Below are 20,301 nucleotides of genomic sequence, written 5' to 3'. Positions count from 1 at the left end.
GGTCTGAAGGCGACTGGACAGTTGATCTAGTTGAAGATAGTGCTCTGTGACGTGGCTGCTCATCGCATAGAATAGAACACCCGCTGAAAATCACACACCTGACTTCGCAAGTTAGACTCTACAGAAATTCCCGGTTGATAAGTACCAAGCACAAGAACTGTCACACGCCATAACTGTCATACCCCATGTTCAAAAAGGACCCCCAACCCAAGGCCTCGGCCAACATCAAGAACTCCGAGCGCAGAAAGCTCGTGGAGAACGTGTGCAAATTATATGGCATCCCTCAGGACAAGCTCGACAAAGAGGCCATCAACAAGCTCGTGCCTTCAGAAACAAAATTGGCGAGCTTTAAGAGCATCCAGGGATTCAGCGGCAGCATCTACTACGACGAAAACGAAACTCCCATCTGGTTCAAGACTAGGGACTCCCAGGTATATCCCTCGTTGTTCACGGTATGGAGAAACCCCTATGTGTTGCCATTGATCAAGACCCATCCCCATGTGATTGAAATTCTCGAGGGAGGTGCCGACTTGATGTTGCCTGGCACAATTCCCCCTTTCAACCCCAGGTTGGTCAAGGGCGCCATCGTAGGTGTGGTTGACACTGCTCATCCAACTGTCATCAAGGGTGTAGGTATCTGCAAAATGGACATCAGCTCTTTCGACCGAGTCATAGGCACCACCGGTGTGGCAGTTGAACTCTTGCATACCATTAACGACCAATTGTACAAGCTCAACAAGCTCGTTGACATTGATATTCCTGAAGAGGTCGACTTAGCCACGCCAATCATTCCAGAAGAGCCACAAGACGATGAGGATGGTGCTGATACACAAGAGCAGACCGATGCTCAATCGATAGACAAGGAAGAAGGAGAGGATGATGTGGACTCGCTCGCCTCCGAAATTGCCGAACTCACTGTCGAGGAAATTGACAACTTCTTCACGCGTTCCCTCCTTCAAACTATCAAAACCGAAACCATAGAATTACCAATAACTGCATCCAACTTCATGGCCTCTTACATCTACAAGAACTTGCCAGTTCTTGACCCAAGCTATTGTAACATCAAGAAGACCTCCTGGAAGAAAACTGCCAAATTCTTGAAAGCAATGGACAAGCAGAAGTACATACAAGTAAAAGGGAAGGATGAAGATTTGAGTATTATCAAATTGATGGACAACAAGTTGCCCATACTCGAAAATTTCGTGACCCATAGAACAATGGGATCAAAAACCTCCAAGGGAAACAAAGATCCAACGCCATCCAAGAAGGCAAATGAGTTATCCATTGTGCAATTGTACAAACCTGGTAATAAATCAAGAATGTTCTTCAATAAGGTGGATGCTCCCTTTTCAGACTTGTACACCACAGTCGAATTGAGATCTTTATTTGAGAAATACGTTAAATTGAAAGACTTGGTCAACCCCAACGATAAGAAGACAATTCGTATTGATGATGATTTGAAGTCATGTACCAATCTCGGACCTCAGGCAACTCCTCGGGATAAAGTTTTCAAAGCATTTTTGACCAATTGCTCCCCACATTTCCTGGTTGTTAAACCAGGAGAGACCAAAGGAGAGGTATACAAGGGAGAGCCTCCGAAAATATCTATTATAACAGAAACTAAGATTGGTAGAAAGGTTATTACCCGGGTTTCTAATTTCGAAAACTATCATATCAAGCCACATGTTTTAGCTGAAGAATTGAGAATCAAGTGTTCAGGCTCGTCAACGATTGGACAAATGGTCCAAAATCCCAAGATAACCGAAGTCACTGTCCAGGGTCCCCATGGCAAGTTAATAATGGACTTGTTGAAGGAAAAAGGTGTTCCGACTACGTTCATTGAATTCGAAAATAAGGCGAAGTCCAAGAAGAAGAGGGCCTGAGGTACTTAATATTTAGTCAATAGACTGATTTGTTGAAGAGTTACATAGAAGCAGTACATAGTGAACAACAACTCATGGTCTTTTAACTTCCCCTCGTAACTCCTGAATTGATGTAATAGTGAGTGAGCTACATAGAGATTTGAGGTTCACATTCGTAATAAGTGTAGATCCTACATAATGAAACGAAGAAGCTCAATGAAATAATGATTGTTTTAAAATGATATTAATAATACATAGTTGAAACAGACTTTAAAGTCTATGCAATAAATAATGAATGAGAATGGGATCTTTATCTCTTAGATAACAATCTCAATGACATTCTGAAATGGCCCTGCGGTAACAAATGCAGACTTTGTTTGATGGTTGACATTTAATTTTTGGGCTGGAATACGACCTGGGTATATGTGTGCATTCTTGCATTGGCTGATGTTCAAATAATTAAGTGAGGAACATCCACTTAATAATGCATCAACACCGGCACGAGTAACTCTGATACATCCTGTCAAAATCAATTTTTCGAGTTTTCTCAAGTTTAAGGAAATGGCCACCAACGACGAATCACTGACAGCCGAACCACAGAATGACAAATCGAGCTCACGAATATTCGGACATCCCAAACATAAGACTTCAATAGCAATATTTGACAATGCACAACAGAAATTCAAGTCTAAAATTTCCAAGTTAGTTGCTGCATTGGCAATGGAGATGATTGCCTTATCGGTTAAGAAGGTACAATCCTTTAATGAAAGTTTCTTTAAAGTAGGGAATGATCTGTAGGTCCAGTATTGAAATCCTGTATCAGTAATAGTAGTGCATCTGGTAAGGTCCAAGCTCTCTAATCTCCGATTAGCATGATTTGCAATATGGTACATGAAATTATCAGTGAGATGTTTGCAATAGCCAACATTCAAAATCTTCAAATTCTTGCAGCCTATCTGATCAGTATCAAAATCTCCAGGGTGGTTTTGCACAACCTCTTCGAGGTTATTCTCAGAATCCCATCCTATCAATCTTTCCAATACATTGTCCCTCACTTTACGACAGTTAGACAAGTCGATCTCTTCCAAATGTTGACCAACACTGGGCACTGTCAAATCCATTATGGACATGGCACTGACCTCCCAGTTACTCTTCATGCGTAATACTTTGATTTTTCCAGCAATTCCTATTTCATTCACCATGTAACTGAAACCTTCATCGGTGATATGGAAACAGTTGGAAATGTCAACCACTTGAGGTCTCGATCCAACAAAATCGCAGATACGGATCAATGCCTCGTCATCAATTGAAGTATTCCAAGGTGTCAAGTCTAAAGTCTGAAAAATGTTGGGTGCAGCATATAGCAATTGTCTCCATCTCTTGTTTAAAATGCGTAGTTTCATCAAGGTTGGCAACGGCAAAAACTCAAAAATTTTGAGCAAGATTCTATCTGGAAGACGTCCATTGTGGCTCAAGATTGATGACCGTCTTCTCCCATTAGAAACACTAGCTAATCTCATTCTCTTGTTGTGGGGCAAGTATTGGAACATGCTTCTATTAGAGGAAGCCGATGGATTGTAATTGAATTGAAAGTTTTGAAAGTTATTGAGTGATGGCACAACTGGGTTTAAAGAAGGAATGGTAAGCTGGGGAAGGTGTTCATCAATTTGACCCTTAGATGATACAATGGATGCTTTTCTCTTCTTTTGGATGCTGCTGTCAATACTTGATCTTCGATTCAGCAGATACTCGCTGGAATTGTTCCTTGTCTTATGCATGTCCATCCGCGACTCAGCCGACGAAATAGATGATGCTGGGGGGTCAATGTTGCTTATAGGAGAGATTGATCTGGATAATCTTCCTGGAACTTCACCACTCATTTTGAACTCCCAATTTGGGGAAAACAATGAAGGCAGTGATGCTGGGTGTGGCACAACGGTATCAAGAATCAAAGGAGATAACCTCGACTTTGGTTGTGGTTGCTTGATGTTGGAATCTGTCCTTCTATCGGTGTTTATCAAATAGTTAATAGACAATCTGGAGTCTTCCATTTCCTTGGCTTCCTTTTGGTGGTTCAGTCGATTTCTCTCTCTAGCAGTTTCTTTCATTTCCTCGACAAAGTAGGGGTATTTGCTGCATATTCTTTTGAGATTGTCAGTCCTGACGACCATTAACTCAACTGAAGAAACTGATCTGATGCTTTTGCTTCTAGTGACGGTCTGACTTTCATCCAAGAAGGATAAGAACGACATTTCTCCGAAGTATGAGCCGGCTTGTAATCTAGCGAGGACTATTTCTGATAGTTTTCCGGACTTGGAGTCTGTGATATGGTCGATGACCTCCACTTCCCCGTTAATGATGAAATAGATATCCGAATCGGTATCACCTTTGTGGAATATATATTCAAAAGGCTTAACATTGAACGGTTCAACATCTAATGCCACCTGATGGATAATGCTTGCAGGCATCTTCTGGAAAACGGGCAAGCTCTTGATGAAGTCCTGGATGGATACAGATGCATCGACGTTGTCTGCGGTAGACAAGCTCGTGGTGGTGGCCGATGAAGACAAGGGGGACGGAACATGCGTGATTGGAGGTAGTGAGGGGCCAGGCAAACGAGATGCTTGGTTAGCTAGCACACTGGCGTTGATGGCGTTGTGGGCAGTGGGAGAAAAGCCTGTGAACGATTCCTGGGGGGAAGGAAGATCGATGAGATGCTGGTTGTTGTTGTTGTTGGTCTTGGCTATGAGGTTGGGCAAGTCGTACTTCTTTTTCTTGTCTTGCATAGCCAAGCGTTCCTGGGCCTCATCTCTGATCCGTCTCTCGATGGAAGGATAATGTTTCAACACTGTGTTCAAGGCCTCGCTGGTCAACACCCCGACCAACACCTTTGTTCTGGCCACCACGGTGGCGGTTCTGGGCCGGTTGAACAAAATGCCGATCTCGCCAAAGAAGCTTCCTGCAGCCAACTCGGCGTACACCGACTCTCCGTCGGTGGAGGCTACACTGACGGTGCCCTTGAGAATCCAGTACATGGACTTGGAGGGGTCGCCCCGCTTGATGATGAACTCCTGGGGATGGAACTGCACGAGCGTCAACTTGGACGCCACCCGCGAGTGGAACGACTTGGGCGCCTTGTTGAATAACGGGAAGGTGGCCAAGCGGTTGAGGAACTGGGGCGGCACGTTCTTGTATGTGTGGCTGGTGGGGTCGTCAGGGTCGTCGGGGTCGTCGTGGGCATCGTGGTGGTCGTGGTCGTAGTCGTAGGTGTCGTTGTCGTTGTCGTTGCTGGGGTCATTAGAAAGGTCGTTATTTTGCTGGTTGGCATTGCTGGCACTGGCGCTAGGCTTGGGCGGGTGCTGAGGAGGGTTGGGCCGCGGAGGGGCGCTTGCTGGGTCCTGGCGGGAGGCCTTGTCCTTAGCCACGGGGGTGGAGAGCGGTGAAGGGTCCGCAGGCACGAACTTGGGGTTCCAGGGCCCGTTTTTAGCCTTCATGGCGATGGGTGGGAGGCACTGCAGTGGCGGGTGTTTACGAGGAACAGGCGCCTGGGAGAGGCCGTGGAGAGGAGATGCACTCGTGTGAGGTATGTCCCGGGTGTGGCGGGTGGAGTACGGATGGTAGACGGGTAGCTTGTGGCGGGAGCTTCAACAATAATAGTATTAATAAGAGCGAGTGAATTGTTCTCACTGCGAACGACATGCCTTATATGGGGAGTGAAATCGGCGATCGGTGCGCTAGATGAGACGAGCGTGCGTACATTAGCAATGCAACAGGAAATGTAGGCCCGGCGCAGATGACGTGAGAATCTAGTTTAGTGGTAGATCACGCCGACGCATGTGCCGGAGCTGGGGATGCTGCAGGGAAGGAATAGGGTGCCATGGAACTCCCAGAAGGGTGAGAAGCATTCTATGCAGCCGTCATCCCCATGTGGGCCATGCGCAGTGGACTGATAGTGTCACTGACATGCTGGTGACATCGGGGCATGCTGGTGACATCGGGGCATGCCGAAGTGCTGGGCACGAAAATACGACGTGCCGACTCCGATGTTGGGCGCATGCTTTGGCGCTCGGCAGCCCCAACGCCGTTTGGTTGCGCCCCTGAGGCTAATATTGTTCTCTCATCGTCTAGGTATTGTTCTCTTCCCCGTCGCATGCCCTCCGCCCGACACTCGGTTCTGCACACAACCCTTCGGTACATGCCAGGGTTCTGTTCCGAACCGAGCGGCTGCTGGCAATAAGCCACCCATAGGGTGGATTTACCTCCGGTTCCGGCACTGTGGCCACCATAATGAAATTGCCTTCTCATAGCGAGGTGTGCTGGCGCATCTCCATGCATCGATTGTTCGGTGCAGAAACACGATGGAATGACGCAAAACGACAACCTTCTCTAGGGGCGTCATGGAACGTATTTTCTATGACTCCTGTCGGTTGCCTGTCGCAGGCGGGATCCAGGAATCGATCCAGGTGCGACACTAAAAGCGCAAATTTGTGCGTATCCATTTCTGCGATAATCAGACCATTCCCGGAAATTGTTCTTGGCCGGCATGACTGGCACGCACCCGATCTGACACGTGAACGCACGTGTAACGTCATGTGTCAAGTGCGTGACCGCGAGTCACGCGCCTACTGAAAAACTTTCCAAAAATTCATGGCCACACCAAAACCATCACCAAGCATGTTGAGACCCATGTTCAAGTTGGTCAGGCCGGCCACCCCTCAGGCGTTCCTCACGCCCAGCCGTCTCTTCTCCCAATCCCACATTGCTCTCAAACCAAATACCAAAGACACCCAGAAAGACAGCAAAAGAAAGCTCAGAAAGCAACAGGCGATCAAGGCCAAGAACAAGCAAGCCCCAGAGTTGCATCCCCTCTACATGGACGTCCCAGGTGCCATGAGATACTTGAGGGCTGCTGAAGTCGGACAGCCCGCAAAGAAGACCACCGTGTCCATCCTTATGACCGTGTTACCTGAGAAGGGTTCCAAGCCCTTACAAGGCTCGGTATACTTACCAAAGCCAATCAAAGATAACCACGTGATGATTTTCAGTTTACAACCAGAGGTCGTCGAGCAGGCCAAGGCCCTCGGTGCCACCTACGCCGGAGGATTGGAATTAATCGAGGAAATCAAGGAAGGAAAGGCCAAGTTGGACAACCTTACTCATGCATTTGCAACCCCTGATATTGTCAAGGACTTGAAGGTGATTGCCAGACAGATCGGTCCCAAGGGTTTGATGCCCAGTGCCAAGAAGGGTACTGTGTCGGAGGATATCCCCACCTTGATGAAGCAGTCTGTGGGTGCGTTACCATTCAAGCAAAAGGATCAGCACTTATCGATCCCAATAGGAAGATGCGACTTCAGCGATGTGGAAATCATCGAGAACTTGAGAGTAGCATCTAAAGCCATTTACGATTCACAGCCACCAGGCACCAGAAAGCCCAACATTATCGGACAAACTTGTTTGAGTTCCACCATGGGTCCTTCCCTCGTGATTAATTTCAGAAACTTTTGACTTGTACATAGATAACGTCATCATAGAACAAATAAAAATGAGCTAGCAATGCTAGCCGAAGTACAGGCCGTAGAACAAGTGGAACGGTGTATTGCAAGTAATTTTGGGGGACAAGTATCCCTTCCAGCCGCATTTCATACCAGGCCTATTGCCATGGTTAATTTAACAGCACTTTCTGTGGTGGGCCTCCAGTGGAAAGGAGCCGTTTACTTATCAATTAAGACAGATTCGGTTACTCTTATGTCATCTTTGTAAAAATGACTTCGTGTTTTCCAATTTCAATTGAAAGGGAATATTATCGTAGTTTTGATTTGAAGTAGCAGACTAATGATTTTACAATATTGGACTTTGAGAAAACGAGAACTGTTTTCGAATTTGTCAAAACAAAAGGAAATTCAGCTTCCATAGGGATCGTCCAATCTGTAACTATCTTTCATTTAGAATTGATACAATCTCCAGAGAGTAAATGAAAAACACAATATATTTCCTGGGATTGTTATGGCAGTTTATAATCCATTGCCCGTCAAAAGAACCTTTTCACAGAGACATTAATTGAATTGGAATTTACTCTAAAAATGAATTCATATCTTGGTTCGGATGGTATTTCATTTTTTTTTTGCATTGAACAGAGCCCATTTACATATCGTGTGTCTAATTATAATATGGTCTGTAAACAATTTCACAAAACTTCAGATATAAACCTATGCACCATCAGTTTTTAAATTCAATTATACGATAAAGACGCGCATCGATCTCATTATCACCACACCACCGTCCTAACAACACCTCTCCATGAGTGCCCTCTCGGTCATCTCTACCAACAAGTTCGTTGGACTCTCCGACGGCAACATCCTCCATTGGTGCCCTACTCTCAATCTACTCACCATCACCATGAACAAGACGTCACTCTGGGTGTATCGGCTCGATGGAGAACGGATCTACTCAGTCAACAACAAGTCAGCCATCACTGCCATCAGCACGATAAGTGATGGGTCGTACTTCTGTTTGGCAGGTGTCGATGGCCTCATTAAAATCTACGATTCAAACAACGGCAATTTGATCAAGGTGATCGAAAAGACATTCGATAAAGTGAATTTGATCCTGTGGAACTATCATGATACACGCCATACACAGGCGAACCGGTTTAGCAACTTATTCAAAGTGGACGTGCTACGAAGGCTTCCAAAAATGACCAATGACTCCTCCTCGCAAGACATTCACGAATTGAACAACGAGAGCACCTTGAATTACTTGGTGATAGTAGACGCCAATTCCCTCTCAATGAACGTCAACAATCTCCTCACCATCAGCAATATCGAATTTCCTGAAGCAAACTCTGAGGTCATATGTTACTTGGATAACTGTGATATGTTCAGCCAGTTTTACCTCATCAGAGAATCCACCGGCTTGAAACTAGTGCAGTTGACTGACAACCTCAAGGTTCCATCAAACAAAGAGCATTTGGTAGACGTCATTCTTAAAATCTGTAAGGTGGTAGCAATAATGAATTATGTCAACGAAAACTTGAAAATACTACAAACGGAAATTAAACCATTTTTCACAATTTATGACAGGTACTTGTCCAATATGACTGAGTCATTAGGCGCCTCAGAAAACATCGAGCCTTCATTAAGAATATCTAAGTGCCTTTACGACATTTTATTGACTGATCTCATACCTGAGAATCTAAAGGATTTTTGGCTCAACCAATTTGGTGAGAGAGGGTTCAAGCGCTTAAACAAGTTAGGTAATTCAGTGTACGACCTCACAAGAAATGTCACTTTCACAACATTGATTGCATCCATAGAGAGGTTACTCGTCATTATGAATCAATTGCGAGGTTTATCGCAGTGGTTCAAAGATTCTGATAACGAATTAAGCCCGGGATTGAATATCAATGTGATCAATGATCTCATCAGTCAAGCGAAGTCTTTATTGAAGTTATTTTACAAGGCAATTTGGGATTCTAATGAGGAACAAAAGGCATTCAATCACTTTATGACTTGGATAAAGCGAGAAATAATAGACAAGATATCAAAGGAAGATGATATGACTTCATTTTTGAATCAACCTCAGCAAGTCAACTTTGACCATGGCGAGATTATCAACTACATTAATGATTCGTTGTTCAAAAGTAAATTATTGGATTATTTTCACCTAGACCTAGCTTCGAATGATATCTTGAACCTGCCTGAAGCGTGTAAAAACGACTTGTCGCGTGCTTTTGAATTATTGAATACCAAGATGGACTCAGCTGTAATACAATCCTTCAAAGATCTCATCAAGAGCAGCTTGCTGTTTAAACATTTGCAATATGAACTTGAACTTGGAGAGTCTACCGATTTAACCCTCAAGAACATTGATGATAGTTGTGCAGTAGTTTGCGGTTTGAACAAGCTGAAGGAAGAAATGACTATGATCAAGTTCAATACGTCTCAGAACAACTTTGACTGCCAGTCGAAGAAAATTCGTTTCGAAGGAAAAATATCATCTTTTGAGTTCAAAAACAATCGGGAACTAGTCGTTCTTATACACAGTTCTGCTTTTCAAGTGGTTGTGTTTGATTTTATCGCTCTCTTTGAGTCCGACGAGCATGTAACTGAGTGCGATTCCATTCCCAAAAAGGGTCAACTTACCCAAGACCAGATTCAATTGAGTAACCCGAACACATTAGCTATCAGCAGGAATGATTCCAAATCTTATGGGTGCCTCCTAGATGTGAATAAACGAGACTATGTGGTCTTCAGCTTATAACTATCAACCTCTTGCTTCCTTAAGTTCAGCAAAGGAGTGAATCCAAAACATTTTGAAGCATCAAAATTTCATACTTCCATCTTGTGAGTAACTCCAAAAATTACATGTATCTACCACATTCTGGAGTAGATAGCATGTGCTCCATTTGCATCCAGCTTATCTTGTGCTACTGGGCCCGATGTCATAGTAATTTTGCATCCAGCTCATCTTGTGCTGGCCATCATCATCCAAATAAAATTGTTTCACCACATATGCTCTAAACCATTTTCGAATGTTATTCTCATTTGGCACAAGATGTTTCTGGCGAAGCTTTCGTAAAACAGCAATATTCATTTCTTGCTTCTCAATTCGATGCTTCTTTATCATGTATTTGTAAAAATTGGGATTAATCTCGTACTGGGCACCCTCTTTGCCTAGAGAAACGTCAATTAGCCTTTGTAGGTCATGCTTGGGAATGGGCTTGTATTGGTGGAGAAGATTGCGCACGCTGGCAATCTTGTCTCTCAACATTCGATCTCTTTTGTGGGGACTAATTGGTAATGCAAATCTATTTGTGGGGTAAACCACTTCCAAAGATTGAATTTTGGAGCGGGAAAGCTTAGATTGGTTGTCAAGAAGCAAATTGTACAAACTGGAGACGCTTTTCATCATCGGTTTCAAGTCTGGACTTTGCGAGTATGATCGTACTAGTGATAATCCCTCTTTGGCACTGGTCAAGCTGAAATGGCGCATCATGGAAAAGTCTTCATTCTTCTCGAGTTCGAGGCTCTTGTTGTACTTCGAAATAACTTCGGCATCTTTGGTCAACTCTCTGATCAAATGGACTTGGGGCCAGATCCCCTTCATCTGGGTATAGTTCAACTCATTGAATTCTCTCAACCATGAGGGAGGAGGTTCCCGTTTGTAAATGACATCAAGAAGATCTTGCACCTCGTCATATTTCTCTTCGATGAGGATACTATCCAATTGTTGACTAAGAAGATTGTATTTCTTTCTAGAGACCGGAATCTGGGAAGACTTCAGCGGGGAACCGGTTCGAAACTCCAGTTTTACAAGAGCTAGAAAGCGCGATATCGTGCCTCTGTCTAAAGGAAGCCTGTTTGCTTGTCTGCACAACTGCTTATAGCTCTCAAGAACTCTCCATGCTGGTTTGGGCATGGTAGAGCTTGGTCAGATTTCTGGTGCCATTGGAGATCATAGATGGCTAGGCGCGTGATTTTTCGCACGTGACCTTTATCCATCAACAAGACACGTTATTGTAGCATCCTACCTACACTACTGTTGTTCTCCAAAATGGCGTTGGCTGAGACTGTATTGAGAAAGGTCCACAAGTTGGGCTTGATTCCCAAAGCCATCAAGCTCTTGCCTGTCATCTCCTTTGTAATGGCAATTGCCAGTATCGGATGGCTTTTGGTATTACCGTTGGATGGCCAATACAGAAACACATATATTTCCGAGAACGCGTTGATGCCGTTCCAGGTCAACTCCTACTTCAGAGAGAGTGAGTGGAATATCGTAAGAGGATATCGTGAAGAGGTCAAGAAGTTCGAATACGATCCAATCTCCTCCAAAGCTGAAGTTGTTGAAAAATGGCTCAACAGCTTCGGTTACATCACTACCTATCACCACAATGGTGTCACCAATGACACCCTCTACGCCATTTTGCATGCGCCAAGAGGAGACGACACCGAGGCCATGGTGTTGGCAGTTCCTTGGTACACCAGTGACAAGGAACACAATGAAGGAGGCATTGCATTGGCAGCAGCGTTGGCCAGATATTTCAGCAAAATGTCCATTTGGTCCAAAAACATCATTTTGGTCTTCCCCGAGACCTCCCATTATCCATTAAGATCGTGGGTGGAGGCCTACCACACCTCGTTGGACCAAACGGCTGGCTCCATCGAAGCGGCCATTGTGCTTGAATACGGGAAGAACGGTGACCATTTCGACTACTACGAAATGTTCTATGAAGGCTTGAATGGCCAATTGCCAAACTTGGACTTGCTCAACACCGCCAACATGATTGGTTTCCACGAGAGTTTACCCTCCTCAATCCAAGGAACCCCATCCCACGAAATTTCAAAGAATACCTACTTCACCCGGTTGAGAACTTTGTTAAGGGGAATCGGCAGCTTGACCTTGTCTGGCTTGAGCAGAAACACCCCTGGATGTGAGGCATTCTCTGGCTGGCAAATCCAGGCGTTCACCATCAAGGCTAAGGGTTCGAATGGACCTGCAGACGTTACCCAGTTGGGCAGAGTTGTGGATTCTACCTTCAGATCAGTGAACAACTTACTTGAAAAGTTCCATCAATCGTTCTTCTTCTATTTGTTGTTGTCGACCAGAAACTTTGTTTCCATCGGAACATACTTACCAGCTGCAGTTCTTGTATCCATTGCGTTTGCATTAAGCTCCTTGGGTGCGGTGTTGAACAGTGGTGTCAAATTTGACGAGTATATTGGTGGCCTCACCACTATTCTTTCAACGTTCTTTGGAATCGAATTGTGTGGGGTCGTTATGGCCTTTTCATTGCCATACATAACTATCAACGCCCCAAAGGAATTTGAAGATGTGACTGTGTTTCAAATCTTGTGTCAGTTCGTCTTGATCAATGTTGCAGTTTCATTTTCACCACTTTTCAACATCAAATCAAAATACAAATTCAACAAGGCAGTCAAATATGGTTTAATTGCATTGTCATTGTTTTTCATTTCCATGTTAATTATGACCCTTTTAATTGTTCATTTTGCATTAGCCTTGATTATTGGAATTTTAGCAGTTCCTTTAACTTTTATTCAGCCATTGACGTTAACGGCTTTGGAGGAAAAGGCTTTCAGAGAATTAAATCAAAAAAAGGAAGCCGTTGTCAAGAATGACCCAATTTCTAGACTTTTGCGTTACGTTAACGAGAACAAAGCCCAAATTAAAATTAGCTTGTGTCTTTTCGTCTCCAACCCATTTTTTGTCTTATTTATTGCAGGCAGTTACTTGGATGCCGAGAGTGGGGCAGTTAGCTTGATGAGAGGTTTACTTACTTCTTGGCATGAGCTTCAATGCTGGACCTGGTTTGTGGTCATCTTAGGATGGTTCCCTGCCTGGTTAGCAATTGGGCTTGGAGTTGTCTTTGGAGAACACGAAGTTGACTACAGCAAAGCTATTAACAAGCTTAAGAGTAGCTAAATTAGAATTATCATGAATGCATAGCGAATCAATAGAACATCGTTTATAAATCAAACAGTAGGACAGAAAAATGTTGGTGCCTGGTTGGGACTCTTGTAGATCAAAGATTAGAAAACTAATTATAATAATGGCTGAATCCTTGTAGTAAACTTTTGTAAATTTGGAGAAAGACCTAGACACAGTTGCGCCTAGTCAAAATGCTGGTGACCCCACTTAATGACGTAAAGCCAATCAAACCACTCAGTTTGTCAGAACTACACTAGCATACGCTAGGTTACTTCACTTTATCTATATTACAAACTTGTAATTATATTATTATGACTATATCATTACAATGAATATGAATATTCAGACCCGTTTAATGAGTTTCACCTGGGATTTCAAAAACGACTTGCTTACCAGTCAATTTGGAGTATAATTGTTGGAAAGATTCCAACTTGTAGTCAACGGAGGTGGAGTCCTTGGAGTCCAACAAGACCTTGTGGATCTTGTTACCACCAACCAAGTATCTAACTCTCTTACCGACGATTTCAGTTGGGAAAACCAAGTCTTCCAAGATCTTGTCGTGGACGGCAGTCAAAGTTCTGGATCTTGGTCTCTTTTGGAGTTGTCTAGAACCTCTGGCTGGCTTTGGCAAGATTCTTCTTTCAGCTAAGAAAACAACATGACGGTCTGGGAACTTCTTCTCCAATTCTCTGGTTAATCTGATTTGAACCTTGTGGTAGGCTGGGAGGGATGGGCATGGAACAAAAACAGCCAAGGCCTTCTTACCACCAGTGACATCAATTTCCTTGATGGACTTGAATTGTAATGGTCTTAATTCGGCCTTGAGGTCGGCTTGGGATTCCAAGTCAACGAAGGCTTGGGCAACCTTTAATTCTAATTCAGTTGGCTTGTCAGACAAGATCTTGTGGGCAGCAGACATATTGGATACTGATTACTGTTAGACACGGAAAGAGATTTGAACAGTGTTTTTTTGATAGTGAATGAAAAACTGGTTGCAGTGCGAGTAGGGTGTGTGAGGGATGGAAAATTTTCTGGCAGGCCAGATGTGCGACACGTGATGGTGCTGTGACTGTTTTTTCTCGAGTATCGCATCACGTGTGCAGAGCCCCCGTCATGTGATGCCACCCATCCACCGGTCCTCATCCCCACTGCACGCTCCCCCACGTGATGCACCATGCTTCAACCACTCCGTACTACCACCAGACGCTTCACCCGATTCCACACCATGTCCCTAGTTGAAAAAGCAAAAAAGGCCGCTGCCTACAACGCCGTCGACGAAAACTTCCCCGCCAACGCCAAAGTAGTCGGCATCGGCTCCGGTTCCACCGTGGTGTATGTTGCTGAAAGAATTGGCCAACTTGCCAACAAGGAGTCGTTTGTGTGCATTCCAACCGGATTCCAGTCCAAGCAGCTCATCATTGACAACGGCTTGAAGTTAGGCACCATTGAGCAGTATCCTTCGCTCGACATTGCCTTTGATGGTGCGGACGAAGTCGACTCCCAGTTGAACTTGATCAAGGGTGGGGGAGCATGCCTTTTCCAGGAGAAATTGGTTGCTTCTGTGGCCAAGGAGTTCGTGGTGGTGGCAGACTACCGTAAGAAGTCTCCCTCTAACTTGGGAATCCAGTGGACTCAAGGTGTGCCCATTGAGATCGTGCCAAACTCCTATGCTACCGTGTTGAAGTCGTTGTACGCTCTTGGGGCCAAGAACGCCCAATTGAGACAGGGAGGAAGTGCCAAGGCTGGTCCCATCATCACTGATAACAACAACTTTTTAATCGATGCCGATTTCGGTGCCATCGAGAATGTGGCCCAGTTGCACCAACAGATCAAGGCCTTGGTGGGTGTTGTCGAGACCGGTTTGTTTGTGGGAATGGCCAAGAAGGCCTACTTCGGAGAGGAGTCTGGAGAAGTGCTGGTGTGGGGTGCTTAGACGGAGTCTGTGTGCCAGCACACATGCTTGACTATGCTAAATATGTGTCTCTGTTCCGTACTTGAAATACTACGAAAACATCCACTCTGAGAAACACTTCCTACTGGAATTTTGGATACATAAAAGTACTTTAGAATCCTACTGCAAACACTACAAACGTACTGCTCTAATCCCTGGATTTTTGAGGCTTTGGGTGGGTCCACTGGTCAAATTGTTACTCGTATGGACCTATTTGCTAGTATATGCGATGGTAATTTTGTGGTAACAGGCTTTTTACCCATCGCAGCCACTAGATCTAAATTATGGATAGTCCATCTGCGGTCTACTTCAGAAACACCACTCGGAATTAGAGTTGAGGGTGATAAGTGAAGTAGTCAAAAGCAATTGGTATTCACATTCTATTACTTTGCTGGTAAAGTACTTGAAATGGAAGTGGCTGCGAAATGGGCTCAACCGATAAAACGTGTAGAAGCATGCTGAAACCTCGCCTTGCGATTGCTTGAGCACAATAGTCTCTCAATGACGTGCTTCAAATATTCTTCTGCATGTATATGACCAAATGCTTGAGGTTTCTGTACTATTTTCAGGAATTATGTTCCAAGAAAACTCATATCAACATCTTTCGGTAATAGTTTCAAAGTATGACAGAACGTATGTATTTTGTTATAGCGTAGTCGCTCTTGTTCAGTGGTGCGTGTATCCTTGGAACACACGGGCTCCCTTCTCGTTTCTTCTTCCAGATACGAGCGTTTACCACGCAGGGGTAGATACATATACGAGGGGCAACATTTGGGGGTATATCGATATCAAAAGTTCATTACTGTGGGAAAACATTAGGCTGGGACCACGAATGGAACCCATTGCTCGCTGAGCTAGCAAAAGTGGCTAGATCTCCACGTTGGAATTATCGTACCTTCATTAGCTCAAGAATCAGAAATGGCCCACTCGAATCGGAGGGTATCCATCAACCTGTAGCCCCTTCCACGTACGACTACACGCAAGTAACGATTTCTTTGATCTACTACTCGTTCACGCTTACCTGTTTATTTGCTATGACTAGAAATCCAGTTCAATGTCTCAACCAATCCAGTCCCATCAAGAGCAATGGTTGGAATGACCGACCAGGTGTGCTGGCCGGTCAACTTGTTCAACTCGAAACGTTCGATCAATTCCTTGGGCTTGATAGCGCCACTGACGTCCTGCTTGTTAGCCAACACGATCAACAAGCAGTTGGCCAACTCCTTGTCGTTGATGACTCTCAGCAACTCCTTCTTGGACTCCTCCAAACGGTCGATGTCCGAGGAGTCGACCACGTAGATGAGGGCGTTGGTGCCCGTGAAGTAATGTCTCCACAACGGTCTGATTCTCTCTTGCCCACCACAGTCCCACACGGCGAACGAGATATTCTTGTGCTTGACGGTTTCCACGTTAAACCCGACGGTGGGCACGGTCTTGGAGGTCTTTCCGAGCTTGAGCTTGTACAAGATCGTCGTCTTACCGGCGTTGTCGAGCCCAAGCATCAAGATTCTCATCTCCTTGTTCTTGAAGAGTTTGGACACTATGCCACCCATGATGTCTGTATGGTATATTAGGTGCTGGTGGTGAAGGTTGGGGTCCTAAGGTGGTCTGTCCAAGTCAATGCCGCTCACTTAACTGACGATACGCCGCCCAATATATATAATTGATTAACTACATAACAATGCTACAAAGACCGGGTCGCGCACGCCGGCTATACGACCGCGTGAGCGAACATTTCACGATGCGCGCCGACCCCGAGAGCGTTGCCGTTGCCTAAATGTTGGCGACCGCCTGCTTCGGCAGAGGCCAGGGCGCATCGCTAAATGGTTAGAGGACGGGGATGGTGGTGGGGGGAGGAAGTAGAAGTGGAGCGTGGAGTGTGGGGGAGGCAAGCATGTAGGTGGATGCTGGTGGTGGATGCCTGTCGTGGTTCAGTGCGGAATGCCTTTTTCGTGGCCAGTTTTAGACTCAATTGGCCAGTTTGGTGCCTAATTGGATAGCATTGTACACGCGTCATTTTTCAATTAGACGAGCGTAAGCGCCACAAAGCACCAGTTGGGTGACGAGGCGACACGTGAACCCAAACGAACGGATAAATCGTGGTAGCGGGGAGCCAGCCGGGAACCGTCCCGTGACCTTACGCTGGGACTGGAGAAGCGTGTGATTGTTCGATGGCGTAGTGTTGTTGACGGCAGGGCCCTGGGTGCGGTCACGTGGATCTCAATCCACGTGAAACGCCAGGCACCTACCCCTACATAATATAATATTATCGGTGGTGGTTTCCGTTTTACTCACCAAATAATATTTCCGAAGTTAGCCATGGTTAGGGTGGGACTTTAGACAAGAAGTACCTGCATCCCTTGGATATGCAGCCATGGGCCACATCCGGGTGCTTATTGGTCTTCCTCTGCCTGAACTGAGCTAGGTGACCTGAGGTGAAATTTGTACCTACCTAAAATTTCCAGATATTTTGTAGACTCTTGAGCCTCCATGGATTGGGCTGACCTTTGGCAGGGGTGCTATCTGAGTGATATCTGAACATATTGGCCGAAATTTCATGTCCTGAAGCGGGCCACATACTTGCCACTTTTTCTAATCTCCAGTTAATTTTTGAAATATTAGGAATTAATATGTGAACGCTTTGGCCATAATCTCGTATCATGATTGGCTCCAGCTAGTCTATTACCCGCTCCTTTTGCTACACTCGCCAATAATTCTTGTAATATTAGGAATCAGACTAATTGCAGATTCATCCTACTTCGGGTGCTCTATCGCTTCTATTCTATCTATCTTACTCGTCCTTCTTGGACTTCTTCTTCTTCTTCTTCTCCAACTTCTGCATGGTCTCCACCCGCTCCACCACTCTCTCCAACGACAACTTGACGTCTCCCTTGCTGAAGTGACTCAAATCATAGTACTTGGGTGCCAATTCCACCAACCAGTCGGGTTTGATGGTGGTGACAGTTCTGATGTAGTTCTTGCTGGTCAACACAAATTCGTTGTAGATCACCCATTCGCTCTCGCTGGCCATCACCGTCGAGGGATGGATCAACACGTCCTGGTTGTCCTTGACGGTCAAGAAGCCCTTATTGCCGCTTCTCTTCTTGGCCACTTGCATGAAGAAACCAGCAGTGAGTGCCTTTCTGATGTTGATCCAATAGTTGGGGTCTTCATAAGAGACGGAGTTCAAGTCCAACTCATATCTCTCCATAATTCTACCCAATTGTGAACGAACGTTCTGGGCAGACTGGAGCGATCTGTAGGAGAGGAAATTGTCTCTGCACCATTGATGGACCCCAAGGCTGTGTGCATCGTCGGATTGGAACCCTTCGTAGACGTTCAAAAGCGTCAAGTGGTCTCCATCGGGGTGGGCAAACGCCATCTTGGCATCGTCAGCTCTCTTTCTAGCGGCAGCAGGTCTGACGAAAACGTTTGGCACAGAAAGTAAGGCCACGATGGTCAAGATCTCTTGAGAACATTGGAATTTGGGCGATTCGATCAACATGACAGCCAACATTGGATCCAAAGGAAATTGCGACGCCAATCTTCCAAGAGCAGTAAGGTCACCTTCGTCACTCAAACACTTGAGATAGTTCAATTCCTCCAAAGCTCTCATCATGGTTTCTGGTGCAGGGGGGTCCATGAAATCGAAATGGACCAAGTCGTCAATTCCAAGCTTCTTGAGCTCCAACACAGTGGAAGCCAAGTTACTTCTCAAGATTTCGGGGTAACTTTGCTCGATTAATTCCTTCTTGAATGCTTCTTCGGTGTAAAGTCTGAAACACTTACCTGGTCTGGTTCTACCAGCACGACCAGCTCTTTGTTGGGCAGATGCCTTGGAGATTGGACTGACAAGTAACGACTCCACTCTGATTCTTGGGTTGTACACCTTTTGCTTGGAGAAACCGGGATCAACCACGTAGACAATACCATCGATGGTCAACGAGGTTTCAGCAATGTTGGTGGAAACAATAACCTTTCTACCTGGACGTCCTCCGGCTCTGAGAGGGCCTGGGGCTGGGTCGAAAATCTTTTGCTGCTGGTGGGGAGGAAGAGAACCATAAAGTGGATAAACCTGGATAGGTCCACAGTCTTGCTCTCTAATTAACTCGTCACCTTCCAACGAGATCTTACGGCATGCATCTTCAATTTCTTCTTCACCTGTAAGGAAAAGCAAGATATCACCCTCGTCTTCAGTGGCGTGGATCTGAAGAACGGTCCTTATAGCAGCGTCCAAGTAGTCACGCTGGAATTCTGGAGTGTAGTAAATTTCCACAGGATGGGTTCTACCTGGAACAGCCAAAAGTGGGGCATCGTTGAAGTAGGTCTGGAACTTTTCCGCGTCCAAAGTTGCCGACATAATAATGATTTTCAAGTCTGGTCTTCTCAAACTGACCTGCTTAAGCAAACCCATCAAAATATCGGTGGCCAACGTTCTTTCGTGCGCTTCATCCAAGATGATACAGGAGTACTTCTTCAAGTCATGATCTTCCATGGCTTCTCTAAGCAACATACCATCGGTCATATACTTGAGGATGGTCTTGGGAGAAGTCTTGTTTTCAAATCTGATGCTGTAACCGACTTCTTGTCCGAGCTCAACGTCCATTTCCTCACTGACTCTCTTGGCCACAGACATGGCAGCAACTCTTCTAGGCTGGGTACAAGCCACTTGATGCCCAGTAAGTTGTGGCATGTCGTCGTAAAGGACGAACTGAGGGATCTGGGTGGTCTTACCGGAACCAGTTTCACCGACAAACACCATGATTTGCGTGGATTGGAAGATCTTGAGGAACTCATCACGCTGAGCGTGGACTGGAAGATTACGACGGGTTTCAAGGATCTTGAAGTATGTTTGTGAAAAGGGCTTGTTGGTGAAGGTGTTGTTAGGCCCATTTTCGAGGGATTGGGCAGAAGCAGCGGTAGTGGCATGACGGCCCACTGGACTCTGAACAGACTCCACCTCGGAGGAGGCTTGATCTGGCGATTCTACCTTTTGTTTTTTGTGGGAAGGAGACATGATGGGGAGTTTGAGATGGCATC

At 45.3% G+C, this 20,301-nt stretch overlaps 10 protein-coding genes across 10 annotated transcripts; 5 read left to right on the top strand and 5 right to left on the bottom strand.

Annotated features, from left to right (window-relative positions):
- The first annotated feature begins 1 nt into the window (after nt 1).
- Nucleotides 2-1,964, top strand: CANTADRAFT_24458 (uncharacterized protein). The gene has a single exon (XM_020207123.1). The coding sequence runs from the start codon at nt 186-188 to the stop codon at nt 1,881-1,883; it is 1,698 nt and encodes a 565-aa protein (XP_020066678.1). The 5' UTR covers nt 2-185; the 3' UTR covers nt 1,884-1,964.
- A 215-nt stretch (nt 1,965-2,179) lies between these two features.
- Nucleotides 2,180-5,050, bottom strand: CANTADRAFT_32114 (uncharacterized protein; the record flags this gene model as incomplete). The annotated part of the gene is made up of 3 exons (XM_020208437.2): nt 2,180-3,593; nt 3,768-4,406; nt 4,548-5,050. Coding segments are annotated over 3 exons (2,556 nt in total), but the record flags the coding sequence as incomplete, so codon positions are not given.
- A 1,311-nt stretch (nt 5,051-6,361) lies between these two features.
- On the top strand, nt 6,362-7,711 carry CANTADRAFT_24457 (mitochondrial 54S ribosomal protein uL1m). Its single transcript, XM_020207122.1, has one exon. The coding sequence runs from the start codon at nt 6,510-6,512 to the stop codon at nt 7,368-7,370; it is 861 nt and encodes a 286-aa protein (XP_020066676.1). The 5' UTR covers nt 6,362-6,509; the 3' UTR covers nt 7,371-7,711.
- Nucleotides 7,712-8,162: 451 nt separating this feature from the next.
- On the top strand, nt 8,163-10,124 carry CANTADRAFT_19183 (anaphase promoting complex subunit 4; the record flags this gene model as incomplete). The annotated part of the gene is made up of 1 exon (XM_020206421.1): nt 8,163-10,124. One exon carries the CDS (start codon nt 8,163-8,165, stop codon nt 10,122-10,124), a length of 1,962 nt encoding a protein of 653 aa, XP_020066675.1.
- Nucleotides 10,125-10,280: 156 nt separating this feature from the next.
- CANTADRAFT_3646 (uncharacterized protein) lies at nt 10,281-11,282 on the bottom strand (the record flags this gene model as incomplete). The annotated part of the gene is made up of 1 exon (XM_020208683.1): nt 10,281-11,282. The coding sequence occupies one exon, from the start codon at nt 11,280-11,282 to the stop codon at nt 10,281-10,283; it is 1,002 nt and encodes a 333-aa protein (XP_020066674.1).
- Nucleotides 11,283-11,417: 135 nt separating this feature from the next.
- On the top strand, nt 11,418-13,363 carry CANTADRAFT_58655 (GPI-anchor transamidase subunit; the record flags this gene model as incomplete). Its single annotated transcript, XM_020210782.1, has 2 exons — nt 11,418-12,931; nt 13,013-13,363. The coding sequence occupies 2 exons, from the start codon at nt 11,418-11,420 to the stop codon at nt 13,302-13,304; spliced, it is 1,806 nt and encodes a 601-aa protein (XP_020066673.1). The 3' UTR covers nt 13,305-13,363.
- Nucleotides 13,364-13,576: 213 nt separating this feature from the next.
- RPS7A (40S ribosomal protein eS7) lies at nt 13,577-14,229 on the bottom strand (the record flags this gene model as incomplete). Its single annotated transcript, XM_020210781.1, has 1 exon — nt 13,577-14,229. The coding sequence occupies one exon, from the start codon at nt 14,227-14,229 to the stop codon at nt 13,663-13,665; it is 567 nt and encodes a 188-aa protein (XP_020066672.1). The 3' UTR covers nt 13,577-13,662.
- Nucleotides 14,230-14,535: 306 nt separating this feature from the next.
- Nucleotides 14,536-15,243, top strand: RKI1 (ribose-5-phosphate isomerase; the record flags this gene model as incomplete). Its single annotated transcript, XM_020209111.1, has 1 exon — nt 14,536-15,243. The coding sequence occupies one exon, from the start codon at nt 14,536-14,538 to the stop codon at nt 15,241-15,243; it is 708 nt and encodes a 235-aa protein (XP_020066671.1).
- A 1,043-nt stretch (nt 15,244-16,286) lies between these two features.
- On the bottom strand, nt 16,287-16,814 carry ARF3 (Arf3p; the record flags this gene model as incomplete). Its single annotated transcript, XM_020208681.1, has 1 exon — nt 16,287-16,814. The coding sequence occupies one exon, from the start codon at nt 16,812-16,814 to the stop codon at nt 16,287-16,289; it is 528 nt and encodes a 175-aa protein (XP_020066670.1).
- A 1,238-nt stretch (nt 16,815-18,052) lies between these two features.
- On the bottom strand, nt 18,053-20,278 carry CANTADRAFT_19177 (DEAH-box ATP-dependent RNA helicase; the record flags this gene model as incomplete). Its single annotated transcript, XM_020206420.1, has 1 exon — nt 18,053-20,278. One exon carries the CDS (start codon nt 20,276-20,278, stop codon nt 18,053-18,055), a length of 2,226 nt encoding a protein of 741 aa, XP_020066669.1.
- Between the last annotated feature and the right edge of the window lie 23 nt (nt 20,279-20,301).

This window comes from Suhomyces tanzawaensis (genome assembly GCF_001661415.1).
Source record: "Suhomyces tanzawaensis NRRL Y-17324 unplaced genomic scaffold CANTAscaffold_1, whole genome shotgun sequence".
Taxonomy (NCBI): Eukaryota; Fungi; Ascomycota; class Pichiomycetes; order Serinales; family Debaryomycetaceae; genus Suhomyces; species Suhomyces tanzawaensis.
This window is presented reverse-complemented; position numbering and strand designations above follow the sequence as displayed.